General features: G+C 40.0%; 1 protein-coding gene across 2 annotated transcripts in view; it reads left to right on the plus strand.

Annotated features, from left to right (window-relative positions):
* Positions 1-27,076, plus strand: part of PPP1R13B (protein phosphatase 1 regulatory subunit 13B) — an 87,527-nt gene that overhangs the window by 16,894 nt on the left and 43,557 nt on the right. For both annotated transcript variants that reach the window (XM_041758060.1, XM_041758061.1), the window contains exon 2: positions 19,554-19,701. In XM_041758060.1, the coding sequence (XP_041613994.1) occupies positions 19,554-19,701 (148 nt within the window). The remainder of the gene's footprint in view (positions 1-19,553; positions 19,702-27,076) is intronic.

Here is a 27,076-nt window from a genome sequence, read left to right on the forward strand (position 1 = left end):
CAAACCTCTGAGCCACCCAGGGATCCCCCATCCCTGGGTTTAGAATCAAACCTTGAGCCAAGCTATCAAGCCTCTCTTGACACTGCTTCCTCCGTAAAATGAGGACAATGCTCGAACCTCTTTCACTTGCTTGTCATAAATGGTTCTTTTCCTTGTTCCTCTTGGATGAAGTATAAGACAATCCTTTATTTTTCTGAAGTAGGATTGGTGGATCATCTTATAAGGTTTGCCTTTCATCTGCCAGTGGATAGTTGGAATGAATCTTCCAGGGTGGGGGTGGAATCTATTCCATGGTTTTTTGTTTTCTCTTAGACCTAATTTTTGAAAGATTAGTTGCTTTGTGATACTTGTGTCTTGGGAGTTTCTTGCGTCTGAAACAATGTACTTTTTCTTAGGAATGACTCATGTTGTGTTCCCATACATCAGATATGCGAGGGAAGGTCTTGGTTTTTGCCTATTGTCCTGGCAGTCTGTCTTATTAGCTCTTCTTTTTCACTCAAAGTGGCCATGTTTGGTTTCTAATTACATGGTTACCTCAATTATATCCCGTTTGAATGGTTTGGACTGACTTATTTTTAACAAAATCATATCACTTAGCTTATATCTTCCAGGATCCCATCGATATTTAATTTAGGGAGCCCTCTTAAAATATTTTCAAAGCATATTATAGGTCTATTTTATGATCAGTTACCCTTTATAATTTGCATTCGATTATGTGTTCCTGTGAGCTTCTGTCTCCTGCAGTGCATGTCCAGTCTATCAACAGACTTCCAGTCCACCCAGCTTCTATTTTGTGCTACCTCTAGGATTCTCACTATCTCCTGGATTCTTGTATTAGCCTCCTGAGGTGGGGGGAGTCTTATTTCTGTGCTCTTTCTCCCCTCTGTGTCACTTTTGTTTCATGGTTCTCTTTTGTGAATTTTAGTTCATTTCTGTGATTTCAAAAGTCCTGGGGGTTTTTCTAACCTTTTCAGTGCCCAATATTGGTATCAGGTATTTAAATAAGACAGGGAGGAAATTAGATTTGAGAGAATATTGTGTGTCAGACTTCTTACTAGACATTTTTCAGACATTCTCATTTAATATTATGTAAACAATGTAACGAGATCAACTGCTGAGAGGGCGGCAGCCTGCTGGGCTGAAAATCAAGAGACCTGATTTCAGTCTCGGTTTGTTACTCAGATGATTTATTAACCTTGACAAATTATTTCCTTCTCTGGGCTTTTGCTTCCTCATCTGTAAAATGGGGAAGAATGGTGGTTAGATGAGGTTCCTTCTGGCTCTAAGATTTGACGACTGATCTCTATGATGGCTTAAATTTGAATTTCTCAACGTGTCCCGTTTAATTGAATAGTTATGAAAGGATTAAGAAGCAAGTGGTCACTTAACTAAAATAACTCAAATTACCAAAAAAATTTTTTATCTTTTCTTTTTTTCTCAAACAACTTTAGTGACTGTTGAAGAAAAAAGTGAGGCCCTTATGTATTGTCATCTCAAATTTGCAGCTTAAAATGTGTGCTTTTAATAGGGCTGGTATGAATGTTACCTTGGGGAAACATGGTATTTTATTTTTTTGTTGAAATATGGATCTTTGTGAGAACATCCTGAGTGCTTGGCCAACAATAATACATTAACTATTTTTGAGATCAGAGGGGAAAGAAAACTATTCTGTGGTAGTGTGGGAAGACAATACAACTAAAGGAAAGATGATCTGTCAATCTGAACTACATTTTCCCTCCTCTTTGGATAGAAACAGCCAGAGCTTTCAGCTTGGTACAGAGCTGAGACTTCCCTGTGTTTGCCAAACCCAGTTGCTTGTAGTTCTTGATCCTGTAGAATGGAGGGAGAGGAGAGGAGTTCATTACTGGACCATCCCTGCGTCTCCTGCCTGGAGGTGTGTTGGACCTGAAGCGGGTATTCTTGCTGACCTTTGCTCCCTCCCTACTGCCTCTATTTTCATTGTAGTTTTAAGCTCTTTGAGCCTGCTTGCAGGTAGAGGACCAGTCAAGGCCTGGGAGGCCATGTGGTGTGCTGGAGCAAGTGCAGGTTGCAGAGCCCATCAGACTTGTGTTCATATGTGGTGCCTTGGATGAGTGCTGAACCCTTTCTCTCCTTCCTTCCTTTCATTTTTTTTTTTTTTTTGAGTAGTTGATTTCCAGATGACATTTTACTAAATATAGAACTATAACACTTCGATTTTTTTTTGACTAGTTGGTGAGTGCTGAACCTTTTTATACCTCAAGTTTCTCATTTATAAAATGACAATCATTTTAGTAATTAAGGTAATTTTGGTTGTAAGTGGCAAGAAACCAACTCTTGCTTTCCAACATCTTAGAAAAGAGAGGCTTTATTGGATGGACACTGATGGGAGAGCTGAACAGCTGAACTGGCTCAGACCTAGCTGGCCTCCTCTCCATGGCCCAGCTTCTGTCTCCTGCAGTGCATGTCCAGTCTATCAACAGACTCCCAGTCCTCCCAGCTTCTATTTTGTGCTACCTCTGGGATTTTCACTATCTCCTGGATTCTTATATTAGTCTCCTGAGGGGTCTTCTTATTTCTGTGCTCTTTCCCCACTCTGTGTGTTGTCAACAAAGCAGCCAGAGTGAGCCTGCAAATTGTTATGGTAAAACATGCCACTTCTTAGCTCACAGCCCTCTGAAGGCTTCTGATCTCTCTGAGCAAAAGCCTAATTAGTAGTTTACCTGTCATCCCCCGCTGTTCTCCCCTTGATTTCTCTGCTCCAGCCAAGATGACTCCTTGATTCTGGATCTTACTAAGCATTCCTTCTGCCTTGGGGCTTTTGCACTTGTTGTTCCCTCTGCCTGAATGCTCTTCCTTCAGGCTTTCTGCAGACTTATTCTCTCACCTTCAGTGAGGCCTTTTCTAACACCTTATTTAAAGATTTTTTTAAATTTTTATTTATTTATGATAGTCACACAGAGAGAGAGAGAGAGAGAGGCAGAGACACAGGCAGAGGGAGAAGCAGGCTCCATGCACCAGGAGCCCGACGTGGGACTCGATCCCAGGTCTCCAGGATCACGCCTTGGGCCAAAGGCAGGCGCTAAACCGCTGGGCCACCCAGGCATCCCTCTAACACCTTATTTAAAACTAAAATTGTCCTTTTTTTTTTTTTTTAAGATTTTATTTATTTATTAATGAGACACACACACACAGGCAGAGACACAGGCAGAGGGAGAAAGAGGTCCCATGCAAGGAGCCTGACGTGGGACTCAATCCAGGGCCTCCAGGATCCAGTCCCAGGCTGAAGGCGGCGCTAAACCACCGAGCCACCTGGGCAGCCCTAAAATTGTCCTTTTCCCAGTCTCCTTTGCCTGTTTGGTTTTTCTTCATAAGGTATATATCACCACCCACCATACTATATTTTTTATCTATATATTTTGTCTCTTTCTCCAGACTATAATCCAATCCCCACAAGTGTAGGAACCCTGTCTGCTTTGTCAGTACCAAATCTCCAGCACAAAGTAGGCACTCAGTAAATACTTGTGGAATAAAAGACATTTTTTTTTGTCAAGTGTTTATTGAACCAGCAATGGCAAGAGAGATGGACATAAAATAACCATGAGCCCTGGAAACTTGCCCAAGTATAGGTCCCAGAGAGGAAGGGAGAGAATTGCAGTCTTAGAGATACCCTAGTTGAGGTCCCTAAGTTGCCATGAGGACTGAAACCCTTGGCGTATGGGGCATCTGACTCTACTCAGGTCATAATCTCAGGGTTTTGAGATTAAACCCCAAGTTGGGCTCCATGCTGGGTATGGAGTCTGCTTAAGATTCTCTTTCCCGGACAGCCCCAGTGGGGCAGGGGTTTAGCACCGCCTGCAGCCCAGGGCGTGATCCTGGAGACCCGGGATCGAGTCCCATGTCAGGCTCTCTGTATGATGCCTGCTTCTCTCTCTGCCTGTGTCTCTGCCTCTCTCTCTCTCTCTCTCTCTCTCTCTGTTTCTAGGAATAAATAAATAAAATCTTACAAAAAAAAAAAAAGATTCTCTTTCCCTCAGGATGCCTGGGTGGCTCAGAGGTTGAGAATCTGCCTTTGGCTCAGAGTGTGATCCCAGGGTCCAGGGATCGAGTCCTGTATCAGGCTCCTCTTGAGGAGCCTGCTTTACCCTCTGCCCATGTCTCTGCTTCTCTCTGTGTCTCTCATGAATAAATGAATAAAATCATAAAACCTTTAAAAAAAAAAAAGATTTTCTCTCCCCCTCTCCCCTGACCCCTCTGTCCCTCTCTTTAAAAAAAAATAAATTGGGCAGCCTAGGTGGCTCAATGGTTTAGCACTGCCTTCAAGCCCAGGGCGTGATCCTGGAGTCCTGGCATCGAGTCCTACGTCAGGCTCCCTGCATGGAGCCTGCTTCTCCCTCTGCCTGTGTCTTTGCCTCTGTGTGTGTGTCTCATGAATGAATAAATAAAATCTTTAAAAATAAATAAATATGTATGATTGTCTAGTAGGTGCTGAGAGAATGCTCATTCTCTTTGTGAAAATGCATAACTTCCTGACAATCTTAACATTCAGAAATTTAGTCATTCTCCATAATAGAGATTATTGTTATTGTTGGGAAACATAAAAATTACAATCTTATAATAATAACAACAAAACTCCTATGCAGCCTGATGTTTTAATAAGTGATAGAATACCTAATTTTGTCTTCAAAAGGAATCATGTTGAAATTTTTGCAAATTGTACACATGTTTTCATACAGGCTTTTCAGAAGAGCATGTGACTCTTGATCTCAAGGCCATGAGTTCAAGCCCCATATTGGGTATAGAGAGCAGATAGATAAAAAAAAATTTTAAGACTTTATTTATTTGTTTATGAAAGAGAGAGAGAGAGAGGCAGAGACACAGGCAGAAGGAGAGTAGGCTCCCTGCAGGGAACCCATTGTGGGACTCCATCCCAGGATTTCAGGATCACACCCTGAGCCCCTGAGCTGAAGGCAGATTCTCAACCACTGAGCCACCCAGGCATCCCTAGATAGATAAACTTTAAAATAGGTCAATACTTGGGGCACCTGGGTGGCTCAGTCAGGCTTCTGACTCTTGCTTTCAGGTCAGGTCATGGTCTCTGGGTAATGAGATTGAGCCACATGTCCAGCTTCATGCTCAGCAGGGAATCTGCTTGAAATTCTCTCTCTCTCCCTTTGCCCCTCTGCCCCGTGTGTGCACACTCTCTTTTGCTCTCTAAAATAAATCTTTTAAACAAAATTTAAAAATAAAATAGGTCAGGCACCTAAGTGGCTCAGTTGGTTAAGTATCTGCCTTTGGCTCAGGTCGTGATCTCAAGGTCCTGGAATTGAGTCCTGCATAGGGCTCCCTGGTCAGCAGGGAGTCTGCTTCTCCCTCTACCCCCCAGCTCCAGCTCGTGGTAGTTTTCTCTCTCTCTTGCAAAAATAAATAAAATCTTAAAAAAAAATAAAAATAGGGATCCCTGGGTGGCTCAGTGGTTGAGCATCTGCCTTTGGCTTGGGGCATGATCCCGGATCTGGGAATCGAGTCCCGCATTGGGTTCCTAAGGGGAGCCTGCTTCTCCCTCTGTCTATGTCTCTGCCTTTCTCTGTTTCTCATGAATAAATAAAATCTTAAAAATAAATAAAGTATAAATAAAATAGGTCAATACTAGCAGAATTCGAAAAAAAAAATTGTAGCACTGTATGTACCCTACCTCCAACAAGCAGTTTTTCTAAGCATCAAATATGAGCAAAAAGGGATCCCTGGGTGGCGCAGCAGTTTGGCTCCTGCCTTTGGCCCAGGGCGCGATCCTGGAGACCCGGGATCGAATCCCACATCGGGCTCCCGGTGCATGGAGCCTGCTTCTCCCTCCACCTGTGTCTCTGCCTCTCTCTCTCTCTGTGACTATCATAAATAAATTTAAAAAAAAATTTAAAAAAAATATGAGCAAAAAATTTACTGTGAAAACTTAAAATACTGAGGTCTCAGTTTTTAAAGTTGCTAACAAAGCTTAGGCAGTCTTTTTTATGAGAGGCTTTGTATGGAGGTTAGTAAATTAATGTTTAGTTTTCCTTTTCATGGTGATTTCTAGATCCTGGTTACAGTTATTGAACAATGCTAACACTGAACTTTTCTTCCATGGAACTTACTGAATTAGGTGAAACTTTATCTACCGTATCACTCTGCTGGAACAACGGTGGTCTGTCTTATTTCATTAGGAGGTCTTATCATGGCTCATGTCATTAGTGCCTGGATTTAGATTCCACAAAGCCCAAGGGACATCTATTTAAGTATTTTTCCCTTTGTAAATGGCATAGATAATCTCTAGGCAGTGGGACTTTTGTTTTCCACACTTCACTTTTGCTTAGTTTTCTAAAGATGAGAAACATTTCAAGAATGGTGACTTGGAGTATTATAAACAAATTCAAAGTAGGATCATGGTATTCAAGAGCTTGCTCAAATCTGAAAGAGAAAATGGATAGTCATTTGTAAAAAGAATTATTATTGGACTTGCATTTCCTTTGCAAACTGTATTGTGATTTTGTATCATGAGATGAATAGAATTGACTATGGTGTATCTATACACATGATTATATTAAAGTGTTCTTCAGGGACACCTGGTGGCTCAGCAGTTGAGCAACTGCCTTCAGCTCAGAGTGTGATCCTCGAGTTTCAGAATCAAGTCCCACATCGGGCTCCCTTCATGGAGCCTGCTTCTCCCTCTGCCTAAGTCTCTGCCTCTCTCCTTCTGTGTCTCTCATGAATAAATAAACAAAATCTTAAAAAAAGAGTGTTCTTCAGAAACCGTATTTTGGTAAATATCTTTGTTATTTTAAGTTCTTTTTCCTACTGACAAAAGAATTAGTACTTTTAATATTAACAGACACAAAAACTTTATACAACTATAAATGTTTAGTACTCGAGAAAAGAAAAAATACACAAGGAGAGAGTGTATTCATTTAAAGTTATTTCCATTGATAAAAATATTTTACTGATTTTTTTTAATTTTTTATTTATTTATGATAGGCACACAGTGAGAGAGAGAGAGGCAGAGAGACAGGCAGAGGGAGAAGCAGGCTCCATGCACCGGGAGCCTGATGTGGGATTCGATCCTGGGTCTCCAGGATCGCGCCCTGGGCCAAAGGCAGGCGCCAAACCGCTGCGCCACCCAGGGATCCCTATTTTACTGATTGTATAGGTTTTATAGGTTGGATAATTGGCATAGCTAGATATGTTTTTTTCCCTTACATAACTATACTGATACATAATTCACATACCATAAGAATCATCCCCCCTTTTTTAAGATTTTATTTATTTGAGAGAGAGCACAAGCAGTAGGAGGGGCAGAGGGTAAGAGAGAAACAGGCTGCCCACTGAGCAGAGAGCCCCATGTGGGGCTTGATCCCAGAACCCTGAGATCATGACCTGAGCTGAAGGCAAACACTTAACTGACTGAGCCACCCAGGCGCCCCAAAATTCACCCTTTTACCTTTTAAAGTGTACAGTTCAGTGGTTTTTATATATTTACAGAACTGGGTTGCCATCACCATGTCTAATTTGACCACATTTTCATCATCCCAGAAAGAAATGCTGTACCCCTTACAGTCACTTCCCATTTTTTCCCCTACCCCCATCCTCGGGCAACCAAACTGTTCTACTTTCTATCTCTATAGATTTGTGTGGTCTGGATGCCTCATGTAAATGGAATCATATAATACGTGACTTTTGTATCTGGCTGTTTCCACTTGGCATCCTGTTTCTGAAGTTCATCTATGTTGTATCACTCAGTTTACACCTCTTTTTGCCTGAGTAGTATTCCATTCTATAACTATACCACATTGATTTATTCATTCATCAGTTTGGGCTATTTACATGTTGTGGCTATTATGAATCATGCTGCTGTAAACATTTCTGTTCAAGTTTTTGTGTAAGACAGATTTTTAATTCTGTTGGATATGTACCTGGGAGTAGATAGATATGTTTTAAGAAATACATACAGGAATATATTTTCTTGAATTTTACAAAGAAATTTATCGACAGAAATCTTATTCTGAAAATTTGGGGTATACTTAATGTAAATTTTTGAAAGTTTAAGAAAATTAGAACATTTATATGGTTTTAGCCACATACTTTTACAGTTAGTTGATTAATTAGAAAAAAATGCATGATTCTTTGTTCTGGCTTTCTTATATAATGATGAATTTTGCATTTCAGATATGTTCAAACATAAACAGATAAAACTTAGTTAATTGAGAAGTGGTAATTGTTAAATAATGGGAAGTATAAGTAGGAAGTATTTATTAAAATGTTTGCTCTTTCCCTTTGTATTTTGTCCTAAGCAGTTTAGAGTAGTGGTTCAGAGCAGAGCCTGGGAGTCAGACCAGGGTCACCTCCCACTCTGGTATTAATTAGATCAGTGACCTTGGACAAGTTATTTAACCTCTGCACACCTCCTTTCCCTACTCTGTAAAATGAAGAGTAGTATCTGTCTTACAGAGTTGATGTGAGAATTGAGAATGTGTGAGGTGCATATCGTGCCTAATAATAAGCACCGAGAAATAATGATGGCAATGCAGTGATTTTTCATGTAGCTTGGTATCATCAGGCCGTGAGAGCAGTATTTTATTTATAAACTTCTTGGACCATGACCCACACTAAGAAGTACCTGTTACAGGATGATTCAGTCTTAGAGACACAAACACACATATGCATCTGGTAAATGTATGTAGTTGGAATTTCAGGGGATCACACTTACCATGTGTAATCATGTACTATTTCATTTTTTACTTTAATAGGCTCTTTTTATTTTTTAAAGATTTTATTTTATTTATTTATTCATGAGAGACGGAGAGAGAAAGAGAGAGAGAGAGGGGGCGAGGCAGAGACACAGGCAGAGGGAGAAGCAGAGGGAGAAGCGGGCTCCAGGCAGGGAGCCCGACACGGGACTCGATCCTGATACTCCAGGATCATGACCTGAGCTGAAGGCGACACTAAACCACTGACCCACCCAGGCTACCAAATAGGCTTTTGTTTAATTTATTTTTTTTAATTTATTTTTTAAAAGATTTGTTTGCTTATTTATTTATGATAGACATAGAGGCAGAGACACAGGAGGAGGGAGAAGCATCTCCACTCCGGGAGCCCAATGCAGGACTTGATTCTGGGACTCCAGGATTGGGCCCTGGGCCAAAGGCAGGCACTAAACTGAGCCACCCAGGGATCCCCTAGCTTTTTTTTAGATCAATTTTAGGTTTACAGAAAAATTGAGTCCCCTTAGTTTCCCCTATTATTTTTTTTAAGTTTTATTTATTTATTTGAGTAAGAGAGAGTGCACACAAGCCTGGCAGAGAGGGAGAGGAAGAGGGGAGACACAGCCTGCCACTGAGCAGGGAGGCTCAGGGATCCCAGGACCCTGAAGTCATGACCTGAGCCCAAGGCAGATGCTTCACCACCTGAGCCACCCAGGTGCCCCCAGGATTCTCCTATTATCAACATCTTGCATTGATGTATTACATTTGTTGTAATTGACAAACTAATGTTGATAAAGTATTAACTAAAGGCCATAGTTTACATGGGTTCAGTCATTGTAATGTACAGTTCTGTGGATTTTGACAAATGTGCAATGTTTATCCACTATACACTATCATACAGAGTATTTTCACTGCTTTGTGCTCTGCTTTTTCATTCTTTCCTGTCCTCAAAACCTCTGGCAACCACTAAACTTTTTATTGTCTCCATAGGTTTCGCTTTTCCAGAGCTGTCATATAGTTGAAATATATCTTGTGTGTGTAGCCTTTTCATATTGGTCTCTTTCATTTAGCAATATGCATTTAAGATTCCTCTAGGTCTAAAATCTTTTTTAAAAATCTTCTTTTTGTGACTTGATAGCTCATTTCTTTTTTTATTACTGAATAATATTCCGCCGTCTGGATGGACCACTGTTGTTTACCCATTCACCTGCTGAAGGACATCTTGGTGGCTTCCAAGTTGGGCTGTTATGAATGAACTGCTATAAACATTGCTGTGTAGGTTTTTTTAATGTAAGTGTCGGATTCATTTGAATAAATATCAAGGAGCTCAGTTGCTGAATCATATGGTAAGGGTATGTTTAGTTTTGTAAGAAAGTGCCAGGCTGCCTTCCAGAGTGGCTGCACCATTTACATTCCCATCAGCAAGCTCTTGTTCTGCCTCCTTACCGGCATTTAGTGTTGTCAGTGTTCTGGGGTTTGGCCATTCTAATAGGTGTGTGGTGTCAGTATTGTTTTATTTTATTTTTTATTTTATTTATTTATTTTTTAATATTTTATTTATTCATGAGAGACATACACAGAGAGGCAGAGACAAAGGCAGAGAAAGGAGCAGGCTCCATGCAGGGAGCCTGATGTGGGACTTGATCCCGGGTCTCCAGGATCATGCCCTGGGCTGAAAGCGGCACTAAACCACTGAGCCACCAGAGCTGCCTGTCAGTATTGTTTTAATTTGCACTTCCCTAGTGACCTGTGATGTTGAGCATCTTTTCTGCTTATTTGCCATCTGTATGTCTTATTTGATCTTTTAGGACCTTTGGTTCATATTTTGATTGGTCTGTTTTCTTATTACCAAGTTTTAAGAGTTTTTTGTATATTTAGGATATAAGTCCATTATCAGATACGTATTTTGTAAATAATGTCTCTCAGTCTGTGGTTTGTCATTTTGTTCTCTTAACACTGTTTTGTATTGCTCTGTTCTACTCCATTAGAAACCAAAACTGGCCCTTGAGGCACTAATTGATTTTACAGCCCACTAGTAGGTCATAGCCTGTCGTTTGAAAATCTGTGTTTGCTCTGCTTCCCTAACATTCACATGGACAATGTCAGTAAAGCAACTGTTCTGGGCAGTGATTCCCAACATTGATCAACAGGAGTTCAGAGTTGATACTGCCCTTTTTCTATTGTAGAGGATTCTTTAAATTTTAGTGAATAGATTAAATTTGATCAGCTGCATCACCTCTTCATCTGATAGTAATGACATATCTAAGTGTAATGGTTAAGCCCCATGAAATTTTGTATTTCTACATGGTTTTAGACAGATTTCCTTAAAATGCATATGCATTTATTTATGTATTTTTTAAATGCATATGCTTTTAAATACTGAAGAGATTCATAAGGTTAAGGGAAGCTAAGGTGTGTACTTTGTATTTCCAGGAATAACGTATGACCTAGATTTCACCTGTTCAAATTGGTGAGATGGAATTTTTGTATAATGGAATATATGCTTTTTAAATGTTAAATCATTTTTTTAAAAATTTATTTATTCATGAGAGACACAGAGAGAGATACAGAGACATAAACAGGGAGAAGCAGGCTCCCTGCTGGGACCCCAGTGTGGGACTCAATCCCAGGACCCTGGGATCATGCCCTGAGCCAAAGGCAGATACTTAACCACTGAGCCACCCAGGTGCCCTAAATGTTAAATCATTAAAGCCAAACAAAAACAGTAATTTGAGCTAAACAGAATTGATATGGTTACTAAGGATCTAATTTATAATGGTTTAACTTTTTTTTTTTTTTTTAAAGTAGACTCCCCACCCAGGGTAGGGTCCAATGTGAGGCTTGAACTCACAACCCTGAGATCAAGACCTGAACTGGGATCAAGAGTCAGACACTTAACCACTTAAACAACTGAGCCACACAGGCACCCCTGGATATTTAACTTTGAATAGATGCTACTCAAATATTTACATGTATTTGCCCTCTCAAAAGGGTTAATATGTATTCTTGCAGTTTTATACTTCTCATTGATTAGAAAAATTTTTCATTGCTCTCCACAGGGCAATTCTGTTTTTTTTTTTTTTCCTAGAATAATGCAAACCCCAGTTTTGGAAATTGAACTTAACATGATTTTACTAAACTATGCTGTTTTCTATGGAGTTAATCTTATTCCTCCCAAATTTTAGAGGGGCAGGGAAAACTCACTCCCTGATACCCTGCAGTGCCACCTTGTGGAAAGAGGGAAGGCTTTAGCAAGGGATGTCCCTGCATCTCTAGGTTTGAGTGAAATCTGCCAAGTGTCACATGTGTACAGACTCCTGACTTTCATGCTAACGTTTTTCAAAAAAATTTTCCCTTCTCTCTGATGTGGATCAACTCACTGATTAGAGGGGTATGATATTGGCAGTCTTTTTCTATGGAGACCTTGATGATAAGGCAGGAGTCCTTCATAACCCAACCTATTGAAAAAAGAAATTTTATTACTATTATTTTTTAAAATTTTATATATGGCTGGAGAAGTTTATTGAGTGCCTACTATATTCTGGGCACTACTGCAGGCAGTAGTGATACAGCAGTGAATTAAGTAAATTTCTTGTTCTTAGGGAGCAGTGAGGAATAGACAGGGGGTAAACATAAATATAGATTGGTGGTGTGAGTGCTAAGAAGAAAAGAAAAAGTGGGACAGTAAAAAGATTGAGTGATATACTAGTGTTATGTTAGATACATTGATTAGGGAAAGCTCCTCTCATAAGGTGACAATGGAGCAGAGGCCTGAAAGAAGAGAATAATACAGCCATAGATGAGGGAAGCATGGTCTAGGTAAAGAATAAGTGCAAAGGTCCTGAGGCAGGAATTGGCTTGCTCTGTTGGAAGAACAGTGAAAACGTGTTCTTTCACTGTGGCTAGAGCAGGAAAATGAAGGGAGGTACGGTAAGGGGTAAGATCAAAGTGGTGTTCTGTGTGATACAGATCATGTAGGACCTTGTAGACAGGACTTAGGACTTTGGAATGTATTCTGAGAGAGGTAGAAAACCACTTGGGGGTATTAGGTGAAGTGATATAACTGAATGAATGGCAGAAGTGGAAATATGGACCAATTAGGGTGCTCTTGCAGAGGTCCAGCTGAATGGTAGTGGTGGGTTGGGCCAGGGTAGTAGCAATGGAAAAGAGCAATCAGATTCTGGGTATACTTTGAAATTAAGATCCATAGTATTACTAATATGTTCTTTGTGGAGGATGAGAGAGAAGGGAGTCAAGTCTACCTCCCAGGTCTGTCTGATTTTGTGTTCCTTGCTCTGGGTGGGGAGGGTAAGGGGGGGAGGAGAGAAGGGCTCCCTGGCATTTGTTTTTCTGTCTTTGAGAGGCTAATTTAGGGAAGTGGCATGAGGCATTCAAGGGGAGATCTTAGACTTAGTTTTCCTTACAGCACTAACATTTCTGAGTTTCTAAATTGGTGAATCGGTGAACAGTGTTACAATATGTTAGGTCGGAAGGGAGCTGAGGCTGATTCTCATATTGGGGCACACAGCCTGTTAGGAAACTTGAAAGGGTCTTCTGACTCCAGGTGGTGCTTTCTATGGCTTTTATGAGCTGCTTACTTATAAGCTACCAGGTGAGTTATTTATTACCTGCAGTAACTGCAGTATGGTATAGCTTTTATCATTTTATTTCTCCTCAGTTATCTTTGTCGTCCCTGTGTTCCTTTTCCACTAGATATGGAAATAGGTGGGGTTGGTGGGCCAAGGCATCTAATGTTTTATTTGAATGGCTGAGGGCCAGCAAAGTCTGAGAAACGTTGTCCTAACCGGTATATCCTATCCACATTGTCTCCTGAACTACTGAGGAGAAGCTGTGACCCAGGGGGGCAGGAGGGAGTGCACAGCAAAATCAGTGATAGAGCCAGTGATAAAATTTGACTTATTTCAAGCCTCTTTGTATTGCATAAGCAGAATTTCTTATTTCCTTTTCTGGAAGTGTGTAGTCCTACATTTACCTTTACTGTGGTATAATTTATATACCATAGCACTCAATTTCAAGTAAACAATTAAGTGATCTATAGTAAATTTGCAGAGTTGTATAACCATCGGTGCAGTCTAATTTTAGAACTTTTATTTCACCCTAAAGAGAAATATTGTGCCTCTTTACAGTCTATTTCCCCTAGTTTCTATCTCTCTGGGTTTACTTGTTATGGACACTTCACATAAATGGAATTATATAATATGTGATTGTTTGTGTAAGCGTAATTTTTTCACGTAGCATAATATTTTCAAGGTCCATCCTTGTTGCAGCCTGGATGTGTCAGCACTTTGCTTCTTTTTATGGCTGAATAATATTCTATTGTATGATATACCTCATCCGTTTATTGGTTAGTGGACGTTTGGATTGTTTCCTCTTTTTGGCTATTATGAATAATGCTGCTTATGAACATTTGCATACCAGACTTTGTATGGACATATATTTTCATTCACTTGGATAGGTAACTAGGAGAGGAATTGCTGGATCATATGGTAATAAATCTGTGTTTAACGATTTAAACTGCTGAATGGTTTCTCAAAATGGCTATACCAGTTTGTATTCCCATACAAGTGCTTGAGAGTTCTAGTTTCTCCACATCCTCATCAACACTTGGTTATTATCTGACTTTTTGATTATAGGATAGCTCCTTTTTTGTTGTTGTTATGCATCATTGTTCCACCAGCTTTACTGAGATATGATTGAGGTGTAGAATGTTGTATCATTGTATAATTGATATATAACATTGTATAACATTATATACAGAGTGATGATTCAATACATATGTATATTGCAGTTAGTTCCTATTTTATGTCTTATACGTCCCTAGTTTGTGCTTTGTTTGGTTTCTTTGAACTGACAGGAACATCCTTTAAATGCCAAGTTTGTAAAAATGTTAAAGTATATATATAGATGTTTGTAGATATATAAATTTGTGATTATTACTGATTAGTTGACTTTATGTAGCTCCAGTGTCCTTGAAAGTAAGGGTAAAGTGAACTCTCAGATTACTCAGTATGGTTATATAGTTACCTGCCTGCTGACCTGTCTTCATTCACTGACCACCATTTAGGAGTCCAGCATTGTACTCAGGTTCTGAGTTCAAGCACGCTAGTCCTGCCCTCACTGGCCTTATGGTAGTTCTGGGGTTTTTAGGTTAAACAAATAATAATAAGTATAAATACAGCTTGAGACACACTTAGATGATTTCAAAGCCTGGTAATGGGTTACACCTCTCTCCTGTGAATCACAAACACTGTTCCAGTAGAGGATGTAATCAAGAAAACACCCATTATTTAGTGTAAGAATGTGGCACTAGAAATAGCCACAGTCTGTCAGAGCAGAATAGGAGGCTCTGTCTCAGGTTGGGTCAGGAAGGACAAACATTGGTGTCTGGAAAACTTCCAAGAGGAGGCGATGAGTGTAGATGATTGAGGAGGAGGAGCGGGGTGTGCAGTCTGTGGGAGTGGCTTGTCTGGGCAGAGGGGTGGTTGGAGGCTGGCATCCTGTCCTCACGTGCTGTGTGTGTTACAGCGCACAGTACACACCTTGGCAGGTTTTTCTGTGATTAACCAGATCTCTTCTCCAGCATATTCATTTTTTAGGAAGGATAAACATTAACTGCTTTTTCTCTGTACTTGTTTTCTTTAGTTCCTATTGAATTTCATCTCTCTATCTTATACTTAGTATTAAAAGAAGAAATAACACTACCTGTCAGATTGTGACATGCTATGAGTTCTAAGATATACTATGATTTTAGAGATACTAAATTGTAAACAAAACAAAAAGTGCTTCTAGGATCCATACAGTATAATACTTGTGTTAGATATGTTTAGTTTTTTTTTTTAAGTGAAGGTAATCTTGCTAGAACGGCAGTCACATGCCTTTTCAGCTTTAATTTTAGGTGAGGCCTTAAAAAGTCTACCATCCAGATCAATACCAGCTTCGTTTATCTGGAAAGCTTTAAATCTGCCATGATTATAACGAAATTAGCTTTGATTGAAATATTGGAGATTACAACAAATGAATTTTGCTAAGATTAGAAAAGATAAGGTTTACTAGACTATAATACAGAGCTTAAAAACTGAAGTAATGTTTAGTGACTTTTGGATGAGTTATCTGGGCGGTCTTAGCTTTTACAATTACATGTCCAGACTCCTAACTGTGCCATTCTTGCCTCTCTCTCCTCCCCCACCCTAGCGCGCTGATCTTACTTGTGAGCTGAAAAGTCTGGGTATTTTAAAAGTGCCCCAAAATAGTGTCATTCCATCATTCATTCTGACAGCATGTTCATCAAGGACTGCTCTTGAGAGCAAGTGAGCACAAGCCATGCTTTTATGAGTGCATGCTAACGGGGCTGCTTGGGGCCCATGGTGGGAGGTGAGCATGCCGATACCAGTTCTGGCTAGAGTTCTGGCATCCAGAAGCCAATGATGTAAACACTCACTGCCTCGTGGTGTTGAGAACATACTGCGGGCTGCTGCAGCAGGCAGAGGAATAAAAATACTCTGAGGAACTGCGGGAAGCAGAGCACTCTACTACTTGTTAGTGAACTATAGTATTAGCACATAAAGGGAAGGTGGTTAAAAAAAATATTTTAACTAGTTTGAAATTTTGATTTACAATGCATGATTTAGGAAAATATATTCTTAAATCCTGAAAAGCATTGTCTGTGAAATTACAAAATGTATCATTAGAAGTATAAAATGTGTGTAAACAAGAATAAAAATACATTCTGGCTCTGTTGAAACTGGGAAAGCATTAAACTGTCCCTTCAGTTCTGGACATGTTTGCACCAGATGCAGGAATTACTATTTTTTTCCCAAATTCTATAGATTCCAGGCCATTTATTTCCATATTCAAAAGCCCCCAATATTATAATTTTCTCTTATGCGCAGAAATAACTGCTGAACTTCTTGTAAAATTGAAATGTATTTATAATATCTAAGAAGAACAGACAAAAATGCTTTTTCATTGAACAGACTGATGTATCTTAGATTATGTTCAGTATTTCCTCTGTGGTATGGTATGGTGGAGGCTTTCTATCCTGCGTATCATTCATGAAGTCAACCAGATGTTGGTGTGCCTACCATGCCTCAGATACTGCCGAGGCAGGGGGAGATGTGGGATTCAGAAGGGGATTGCTTAGAGCCTAGTGAGCAGGGGAGAGACATGTTAATACTGTGATGTAAGTAATAAAGATAGGCATGAAGAGTAACTGGATCACAAAGGACAGAGCATGTAGCCTCCCTGGTGAGAGGAGGAGGTGAAAGGGAGGCTTTGCAAAAGTGGTAGCATATGAACTGAATTTTGGAGGGTGAATTGAAGTTTACAGGCAAGCGGACGAAGTGCTCAGGGACAGCAGCCTGAGAGAACTCAACTGGAGTTGAGGGAGCAAGACTCAGTGTGTGAAGGGGCTGGGACTGGGAGGCCAAGAAGGTTATGCTGCGTTGTGTCTGCTGTGCTGGGAGCTGGGAGCTCACCGTGGAGGCTGTAGGCTTTGTCAGAGGATATTCTCGGGAAATCCAAGCCTCAAAAGCTTCTCTGGGGAAGAAGGTAGAGGTTCACACGAACATTTGACTCTTAAGTGCTCAGTAGAGAAACCTGTTTCCTGTTTATGTACTAGAAAAAAAAATCATTTGGGAAGGGCTGCTGTTCAGCAGTGTGGAACTCCTGAGTGTTTTAAGTAAAGGAATGACTTCATTTGGAAAGTGAACTGGCAACGCCAGAGGTGAGGTTGGAGTGAGGAGAGGTTGGTGGCAAGGAAACCAGTTGAAAACTGTTACCAATTTTGGGTACATAATATCTGATCATCAATATAAAGATGTTTAATCTCAAAACGAATTTAGGGCACTTTCAAGAAAACTATTTTAATAGTGAACTAAAATACTTAATTGACAGCTGAGATTTTAAGTGAGAGGAGGATTTTGGGACATGCACGTTTTGTTTCTGACTTTGATCAAAGAATAAACTGAAATATTTCATAATACTGATTAAAGAAAATCTTTGGTTTGAATTGTACTTCAGGAGTAATTTTTTTTAAATAAATAAATAAATAAATAGAGAGAGAGAGAGAGAGAGAGAGGCAGAGACACAGGCAGAGGGAGAAGCAGGCTCCATGCAGGGAGCCTGATGTGGGACTTGATCCTGGGTTTCCAGGATCCCACCCTGGGCTGAAGGCAGCACTAAACTGCTGAGCCACTGGGGCTGCACAGGAGTAATTTTTTTTAAGATTTTATTTATTTGGAAGAGAGTCAGGGGGTAGTGACAGAGGGAGAGGGAAGAAGCAGGTTTCCTGCTGACCCCGACATGGGGCTCAATCCCAGGACCTCAAGATCATGATCTGAGCCAAAGGAAGACACTTAACCGACTGAGCCACCCAGCCACCCCAGGAGTAATGTTTTTTAAAAAATCCCTTCTAGGGGCACCTGGGTGGCTCAGTTGGTTAAATCTGACCCTTGAATTTAGCTCAGGTCTTGATTTCAGGGTTGTGAGTTCAAGCTCCATGTTGGGCTCCATGCTGGATGTGGAGCCTACTTAAAAAAATAAAATAAAAAAGAAATCCCTTCCATTTTGATCACTTTAGATCTTAGATCAAAATGGTAGGTTTATTTTAAAGATTAAGAAAAATACTGGACAATTTTTTTTTAACACATGATGTATTTTCATGTTTAAGGGCCATTTGCATTTTATTATGATACATTGTTGTATTTGCTCAGCCAACTTTTTAAAACTTTTTTTAAAAACTAGGCTCTAAACCCAACGTGGATCTCAAACTCATGACCCCGTGATCAAGAGTTACACATTCCATGGACTGAGCCAGCCAGGCGCCCCTTCCTCAGCCAGTTTTTGAAATAAATGGGATATTTGGTCTTTTTATTATCACTTTTTAGGAGCTTTTTTATACGTTAAGGAGATTAGCCTTTTATTCGTAATTTGCATTGCAAAAATTTTCCCCTCAGTTCGTCTTTTTTGCTTGAATATATCAATCTTTTTTTATAGTGTCTGGTTTTTTAACTAAAGCCAGAATGAGCTTCTGTACGCCAAGGTTATAAAAATGAATTTACTTGGTTTTATTCTAGAACTTTTATAAATTTATGATTTATATTTAATTTTTTTTTAAACTTTTATTTATTTATGATAGTCACACACACAGAGAGAGAGAGAGAGAGAGAGAGGCAGAGACACAGGCAGAGGGAGAAGCAGGCTCCATGCACCGGGAGCCCGATGTGGGATTCGATCCTGGGTCTCCAGGATCGCGCCCTGGGCCAAAGGCAGGCACTAAGCCGCTGCGCCACCCAGGGATCCCTCCAGATGGGAATTTTAATTGTTCAAATATCAGTCATTGCATAGCCTTTTGCTCTCCTCAGTTTTGAGATATCTCCATCATTTACCATTTTCTGTTTCTGGACTTCATAATTTGTTCCATTGATATATTTATGTACTACTGCCATATTGTTTCGGGGCTTTATAGCATCTGGTAATGCTAGTTCCCTTCTTTTGGAATTTTCCTGACTTATTTTTCATTTTAATTTTTCTACATGAATTTTGTTTATTCATTTTAACTTTATTATTTGTGTAGTCTCCATACCGAGTGTGGGACTTGAACTCACAACCCTGAGATCAAGAGTTGCATGCTGTTCCGACTAAGCCAGTCAGGCTCCCCTCTACATGAATTTTAGAATTAGCTTATCTGTTTCCCAAAACTAATCCTGCAGGCATTTTGGTGTGGGTGGGAGGAGTGGGAGGTGGAGGGAATTGTTTAAATTTACAGGTTAATCTCCTTATGATAGTAACTTTATGTTGTAACTTTAATCTTTTCTCTTACAGATGATATTAACCGTGTTCTTGAGCAACAACGAACAGATTCTAACAGAAGTTCCTATAACACCAGAAACAACGTGTCGGGATGTTGTGGAATTTTGCAAAGAACCTGGAGAAGGCAGTTGTCACTTAGCTGAGGTGTGGAGGGGAAATGGTACGTGTTAGACACTGCAGATATAAGTGCGTAATATTTATAGAATGCAAGGTATTGCTTCTAGTTCTTAGTTATCTGTGGTAATGAACTGAGTAATTAAAACCACATTACATGGGGTAAGAGTTTACAGATGCCTTTTGTAAAAGATACATGATCTGTTCCTTACTGGTGCCATCTGAGATAAGCTTGGAAAATGGATGCAGCTCTTCTGTGAGATCTTTTTTTTTTTTTTTAAAGATTTTATTTATTTATTCATGAGAGACACACAGAGAGAGAGAGGTAGAAACGCAGGGAGAAGGAGAAGCAGGCTCACTGCAAGGAGCCCGATGTGGGCCTCGATCCTGGCACTCCAGGATCATGCCCTAGGCCAAAGGCAGGCGCCAAACAGCTGAGCCACCTAGGCGTCCCTGTGAAACCTTTTTTGATCTCACTGTGAACCATATGAGAGTTCTTTGTCCTCTGAGGCTTTACAGTGTTTTGTTTGATATGTGTTGAGTTGTTCATCTACTTTTCATTTCGCCTCTGAAACTTCAAGGCAGAAACACTTATATTATTTTTCCCTGTGTACAACACCTGTTAAACAGTAGGCCTTTGAAAAATATTAAGTTGTGAAGAGCAAATGCAGTTGACCCTTGAATAACATGGATTTGAACTGCTCAGGTCCACTTGTGTGTGGATTTTTTTCAGTAAATATAGTGGAAAATTTTTGGAGATTTGCAATAATTTGAAAAAACTGGCAGATGAACCACATAGCCTAGAAATACCAAAAACAACAACAACAACAACAACAACAACAAAAAAACATGTTTTCACTTCTCTTAGGCATATACTTAGAGTAGGATTGCTGGGTGGTAAGGCAGTTGTTTCACTTGAGGAATTGCCAGCCTCTTTTCCAAAGCAACCATTTTACATTCTCAGCAGCAGTAAATGAGGGTTCCAGTTTCTCCACATTCTTGCCAACACTTGGTATTATGTATATGATTCTAGCCATCCTAGTGGGTGTGAGTGGTATCTAATTGTGGTTTTGATTTGCATTTCCCTAGTGACTAATCATGTTGAGTATCTCTTCATGTACTCATTGGCAATTTGCATATCTTTAGAGAAATGCCTATTTATTTATTTATTTATTTTTAAAATATTTTATTTATTCATGAAAGACACAGGTAGAGAGAGAGGCAGAGACACAGGCAGAGTGAGAAGCAGGCTCCATGCAGGGAGCCCAACTTGGGACTCGATCCCAGGTCTCCAGGATCACGCCCTGGGCTGAAGGCGGTACTAAACCACTGAGCCAGCCAGGCTGGCTGAGAAATGCCTATTTAAATCCTTTGTCCATTTTTTTAATTGAGCTGTTTTTTTTATTATTGAGTTATAAGAGTTCTTTGGTTTTGGAGTATAACTGACATAAAATGTACTAGTTTTATATATACCTAATGATTTCATATTTGTATATATTGTGAAATGATCACTTTAGTTAAGTCTAGTTAACATCCATCAGCATACAGTTAAAAAATTTTTTTCTTGTGACAAGAACTTTCAAGATCTACTCTTTGAGATCTTGAAAAGTTTTCAAATATGCAATACAGTATTATTAACTAAAGTCACCCAGTAAGAGTTCTTTATATATTCTAGACAAAAGTCCCTCATTGGGTATGTGATTTTTAAATATTTTCTTCCAAAGTCTTGTGCTTTTAATGTTCTCCTTAGCATTCAGAACAAACATTTCAGGGCACATTGAGAGGCGTTTGACTTTGGTAAGTGTTGGGACTATCACTAAACCAGAGGTAGAGGATAGGTCCTCAGTTATCAGTCTGATAACAGTGACAGGAAGCAGTGGGACAGTTACATAATGACAGTGTGTTGGGGGACTGGCAGTAGAGCCTGATCATTCTTTTTTTTTTTTTTTTTTTTTAACCCTGATCATTTTTATTGTTCCTTCTTCCCCAACCACTTAGCATCTTGTTCTTTGTTACTTGTTATCGCTACTAAGTCCTTACCTCATTCTCCCTCCTTTTACTTTTCCGGGAAGGAATAAACTTTTTCTCTAAGTATCATTGCCCCAGTTGGTCCCTGGTCATGAAGAATGCTCATCTCCGTTACAGGAGTCTCTCAATGGTGCTCTCCTTATCTCCAGGCCCACCTGAAATCCTAACCTGTTGTTTTACCTCACCAGGAATGAGGACTAATGCCTCACAGCAGAGGGTCATTGCATACTACATTTGCCATGGCTTTTGTATATGCCGTTCTTATTGTCTAGAACAATCCTTAGCACCCACCCCATCTTTGCTTGACTAACTTCTGTTCACTCTTTGCCTCTCAGCCCTTGCTTGAATGTCAGTGTTAAGTGTCGCTCCCCTGTGCTGTAATGCTGTTGTTGTATTTATCAGAACATAATGCAGTCATGTTCACATCTCTCATTGGATTACAATTCCTGAAGGCAGCAACTTGTCTGTTCACTATCATATCCCCTCAGTAAAAACTTAAATTGTTGAGTAAAACTGCAAAGCTGGGTCTTGAAAAGTTATTTTCTAGTGTGTAAGATTCAGAGAAATGGGAAAGCACTTAGAACAGCCATTTTCAGTCTTTCTACCCTTGAAAAACCCTTACAGTAATTTTTAGGTTTCAGAGAATCCTTGAGTAAGAATTATTGTACCTACAATTCATATTAGTATGATCAGTATGTCATAAATATAATATTCCAGTATAATTGTCAATGCTTTTGAGAAGAGACTGCTTCTCTGTGGATCTGTATATTAGTTTGCTAACCCTGTCATAACACAGTACTACAGCCTATAGGGCTTAAACACCAGACATTCATTCTCTCCCAATTCTGGAGGCTAGAGATGGGAGATCAAGGTGTTGACAGGCTTAGTTTTTCCTGAGGCCTCTCTCCTTGGCTTATAGATGCCACCTTCTCTCTGTGTCTTTCTTCTATGCATGTCTGTCCTAATCTTTTCTAGTCTCTTCATTGTATGAGGAAAAATTGGATTTAGGCCCACCCCAGTGACCTTACTTTTACTTAGTACCTCCTTAGAAATCCAGTCTCCAAAGAGTTGCACTCTGAGGTTCTGGGGGTTAGGAGTGCAAACTATGAAATAGTGGGGGGGACACAGCTCAGCCTATCACAGTCTCAGTTTGGCCAGTGTATCATATTAGCCTGCTATAATTGTGCTTCCAGGGACGCCTGAGTGGCTCAACGGTTGAGCCCCTGCCTTTGGCTCAGGGCGTGATCCCGGGTGCCTGGGTTCGAGTCCCACATCGGGCTCCCTGCATGGAGCCTGCTTCTCCCTCTGCCTGTGTCTCTGCCTCTCTCTGTATCTCTCATAAATAAATAAATAAAAATTAAAAAAATAAAGTTGTGCTTCCCTCCCCACACAGGGCCAGCTCTATTGCAAACTAGGTGTGGAGGTAGAACCTTCAGCTTTTCCTTTTTAAGTTTCCTACTTGATTTTATTTTTGCCTTATCCAAGAACACCTGAAAGTTTTACCTTACATTCCCATGATAGGAGATGCTAGTGAGGCACAGTATCTTTCACAGGTGTAAGGCAGTGAAACTTAGCTTACTTTTTTTTTTTTTCTTTTCTTTTTTTTAAGATGTATTTACTTATTCATGAGAGACACAGAAAGGCAGAGACACAGGCAGAGGGATAAACAGGATCCCTGCAGGGAGCCTGATGTGGGACTTGATCCCAGAACTCCAGGATCATGCCCCGAGCCAAAGGCATACACTCAACTGCTGAGCCACTTAGGCGCCCAGCCTACTTTTCTTAAAATGGATTTTTTCTTTGAAATATTTAATCCATAAAGGGAAGCAATAAATTTGTTAAATAACTGACTTAGTATAAAATCAGATTTAATGATTATAAAGTTATGCTCAGGGGTTCCTGGGTGACTCAGTCGGTCTAAGTGTTGGACTCTTGGTTTTGGCTTTGGTCATGATCCTCAGGGTCCTGAGATCAAGCCCTGCATCAGGCTCTGTGCTCAGCACAAAGTCTGCTGGAAATTCTCTCTCCCTCTGCTCCCCTCTCTGAGCTTACGTGTGCATGCTCTGTCTCAAAGTATAAAATCTTAAACCTTTTTTATTGGCCTGTATACATAAAAAGTGTTATTTTCAAAACTAAAACTGTAGAATGATATTTACTTCTTTAAAATTCACTTTGTGCTTGGATTTTTTGTGCATATACTCAGTTGTGTGCTGAACTTGAGCTAAGCAAACACAGATTTCATTTTCAACTGAGACCATTTCTGTCCTTACTCTGACGTTTAATAAACAAGACCGAGCTTGCACGCATGTCAGGAAGGTGCAGTGTTAGCAGCAAAGTGTGTGTTACCTTGCTGTGAAAGGTGGGACTCTTTTCTTTATAGAAATCTAGAACTTATCTGAGGCAGAGCAATTTATCACACTGTGAATGTATGATTAGACTGCAGCCTGTAAAGTTCTTTCTTTGTCTTGGAATCTACTTCTCTAGGCAGATTTAGAGACAGCTCACTTCTCAGGATAGACGTAGAGTACGGTCTCTCACCTAGCCATATGCTCATGTGGAAGGTGACGGTGCTGCTGTGTCATCCTGCCACTCTCAAGTCACTGCCTGTGAGCCTTCCTCATTTCCAAGCACAAGCAGGAGTAGGAACATTTCAATATTTCCTTTTTTCCCTTTAACTTGATATAAAATCTACATATCATAAAAATCACTATGTGAAAGTGTACAATTCAATGATATTTAAGACATTCACGGTGTTGTGTAGCCATCACCAATCTGTGTTCCCTCCATTCCTTCCTCCGCCAGCCACTGACAGCCACTGCATGACTATCTGGCCCTGTGTATTTGAGTATCTAGGTACCATATAAATGGAATCATAGAATTATGTGGCTTTTTTGGTCTGGCTCCTTCACTTAACCAGACCAAATATTTACAAGGTTCATCCATGTTGTAGCATGTCTCAGTACTTAGTGCCTTTTTTGTTTTAATAATATCCATTGTATGAGAGACCACGTTTTATTTATCCATTCAACAGGTGATGGGCGTTTGGGTGGTTTCCATTTTTTGGTTGTGATAATGCTGCTGTGAACATTCACGTGCAAGTGCTTGTGTGGACATATGTTTTCACTTCTCTTGAATGTAGGCCTAGGTTTAGAGTTTCTCTTATCTCATACCTTGTCTTCAAAAATTTCCACTTTGGGCTTCCAGGAATGTTTGTAAAACACAAACACTAATAAGATGTAAAACACAAAGGCATAAATAAGCAAGAACTTACCCCCAAAATACGAAAATTCCACAATTCACTTTTTACCTACACAAACCACAGTTGTCAGTGTTGGTAACAGCAAAGAGTGGGGGTGGGGGGAGAGCTCCCAAAGCATAAATCTCTTTAGAATGAGAACTTCTCTCCAGTTTCCTATTACAGAGCTAGAGGTTATGATAGGTCCTATGAATCAGTCTTTGGTATGTGAGGAAGTGTTGGGGGATATGTTTCTGGAGAAAAAGGCTAATGTAGTCAGCCTGTGGTCCTCCCCTCCATTTGTCAACTGCCTGTTTGAGAATCAGGTAGTAGTTGAGGTGGGGGGCAACCTGGTGACACCACCTCAGCTAAGCAGCCAAGGCCAGCATCACAGTGATCTCTCATGGTGATGGCACCATGGTCAAAAAGTATAGGACCTTTTGGGTGGTGGGATGGGATGAGAAGGCACCCAACCACTGTGGAGTTCTCCCCAAAGCCCACCATCTCAGTCTAACCATGGGAATAACACTAGACAAGTCAAAGTTAGAGACATTCTGTAAAATACTTGATCAGAACTCCTAAAACTGTCAAGGTCATTAAAAAAACAAAAACATGAGGAAAGGACTGAACTGTTATAGACCAGCAGAGACCCAGGGTTTAGACAACTAAATGCAATGTTGTTTTCTGGTTTAGTTCCCGGAACAGAAAGAGAACATTAGGGGAAAAACTGGTGGAATGCAGATAAAGCCTGGAATTTAATTAACAGTAATGCACCAGCGTCAGTTTCTTAGTTTTGACAAAGATACAATAATTAAGATGTTAACATTAGGGGAAACTGGGTAAACTCTTTACTGTCTTGGCTACTATTCTAGAGGTCTGCTAGCATTCAAAAATGAAAGTTATTTTTATATATTAGGTAAACAAAATCTGTAAGATACAAAGAATAGAATTAAGATTTACAAGACCTCTGTGGTGACGTTAAAAATCATAGAAGAACACAAGGTGCCTGAACAAAATGTAGAGACAGAACCACATTCATGGACTAGAAGACTCGATTTACAAATATTTTGGATCTTCCCCAATTTTTTTTATAAATATGATTGTAGTCAAAAGCCTGCATTTTAAAAAAGAACTTGACAAGCAGCTCCTTTAAAATATATGAGAGCAAAGGGCCAAGCAGTGCCAAGACAGTTTTAAAGATAAACCAAGTGAGGGGACGTAACCTAGCAGACAACAGTGATAGTGGGGTAGCAGTGAAGACTAGCATCACCACGAGGTAGGTGGCAGCCCACAGAATAAAAGAGCCCAGGGCTATCCAAGGCCTGTGCAAGGTCAGAGGTGGCAATCACAAGTCTCCAGAGGAAGGAGACAGGAGTATGTAAATGATGCTGGGACGATTGATGATTCAAGTAGGGAAAACAATGTTCCATAAAGACAATGAAAAGCAGTACTTTATCATTTGTAGGAAAAAACTATAGAATATTCTTTGACCTTGGAGTAGAGAGGATTTGTTGTACAAAAAACTCAGAAAGATTGATAACTGCTTATATTTAAAAATTTTAAACTTCTGTATAATGAAAGGCACCAACAAAAAATTAAAAGACAAGCCTATTTTGGGGGATGCCTGGGTGGCTCAGTTGTGAGTGTCTGTCTTGGGCTCAGGGAGTGATCCCAGGGTCCCCTGATCGAGTCCTGCATCTGGCTCTCCATGAGGAGCCTGCTTCTCCTTCTGCCTGTGTCTCTCCCTCTCTCTGTGTGTCTCTCATGAATAAATAAAATCTTTAAAAAAAAAAAAAGAAAGAAAGAAAAAGGACAAGCCTATTTTCAATATATGTAACCAACCAACCCAGGGTTAGTATCCAAAGTATAAATAGTTCTTCATATACCTAATAAGAAAAAGGCACACAGCCCAGCTGTTTGGTTTGTTTTGATTTCTATTTGTACATGTGGTGTGGTTCTAAGCAAACTAGCAAGAAACCTATGAAATGGTTCCTTGTAATTTTAAGTTATGTTAGTGCTCTTCTCAAGAGCACTTGTGCCAATACTCTGAGTGGGGGGAGGGGGTTGCTTTTTTTTAACATTTGAAGTGTGTTAGTACTTTTGATTCTTAGAACTTATTTTTTATTATCAACTGGGTAGTTTTTGGTCTCTGCAGGTG

This window comes from Vulpes lagopus, chromosome 6 (genome assembly GCF_018345385.1).
Source record: "Vulpes lagopus strain Blue_001 chromosome 6, ASM1834538v1, whole genome shotgun sequence".
NCBI classification, from domain to species: Eukaryota; Metazoa; Chordata; class Mammalia; order Carnivora; family Canidae; genus Vulpes; species Vulpes lagopus.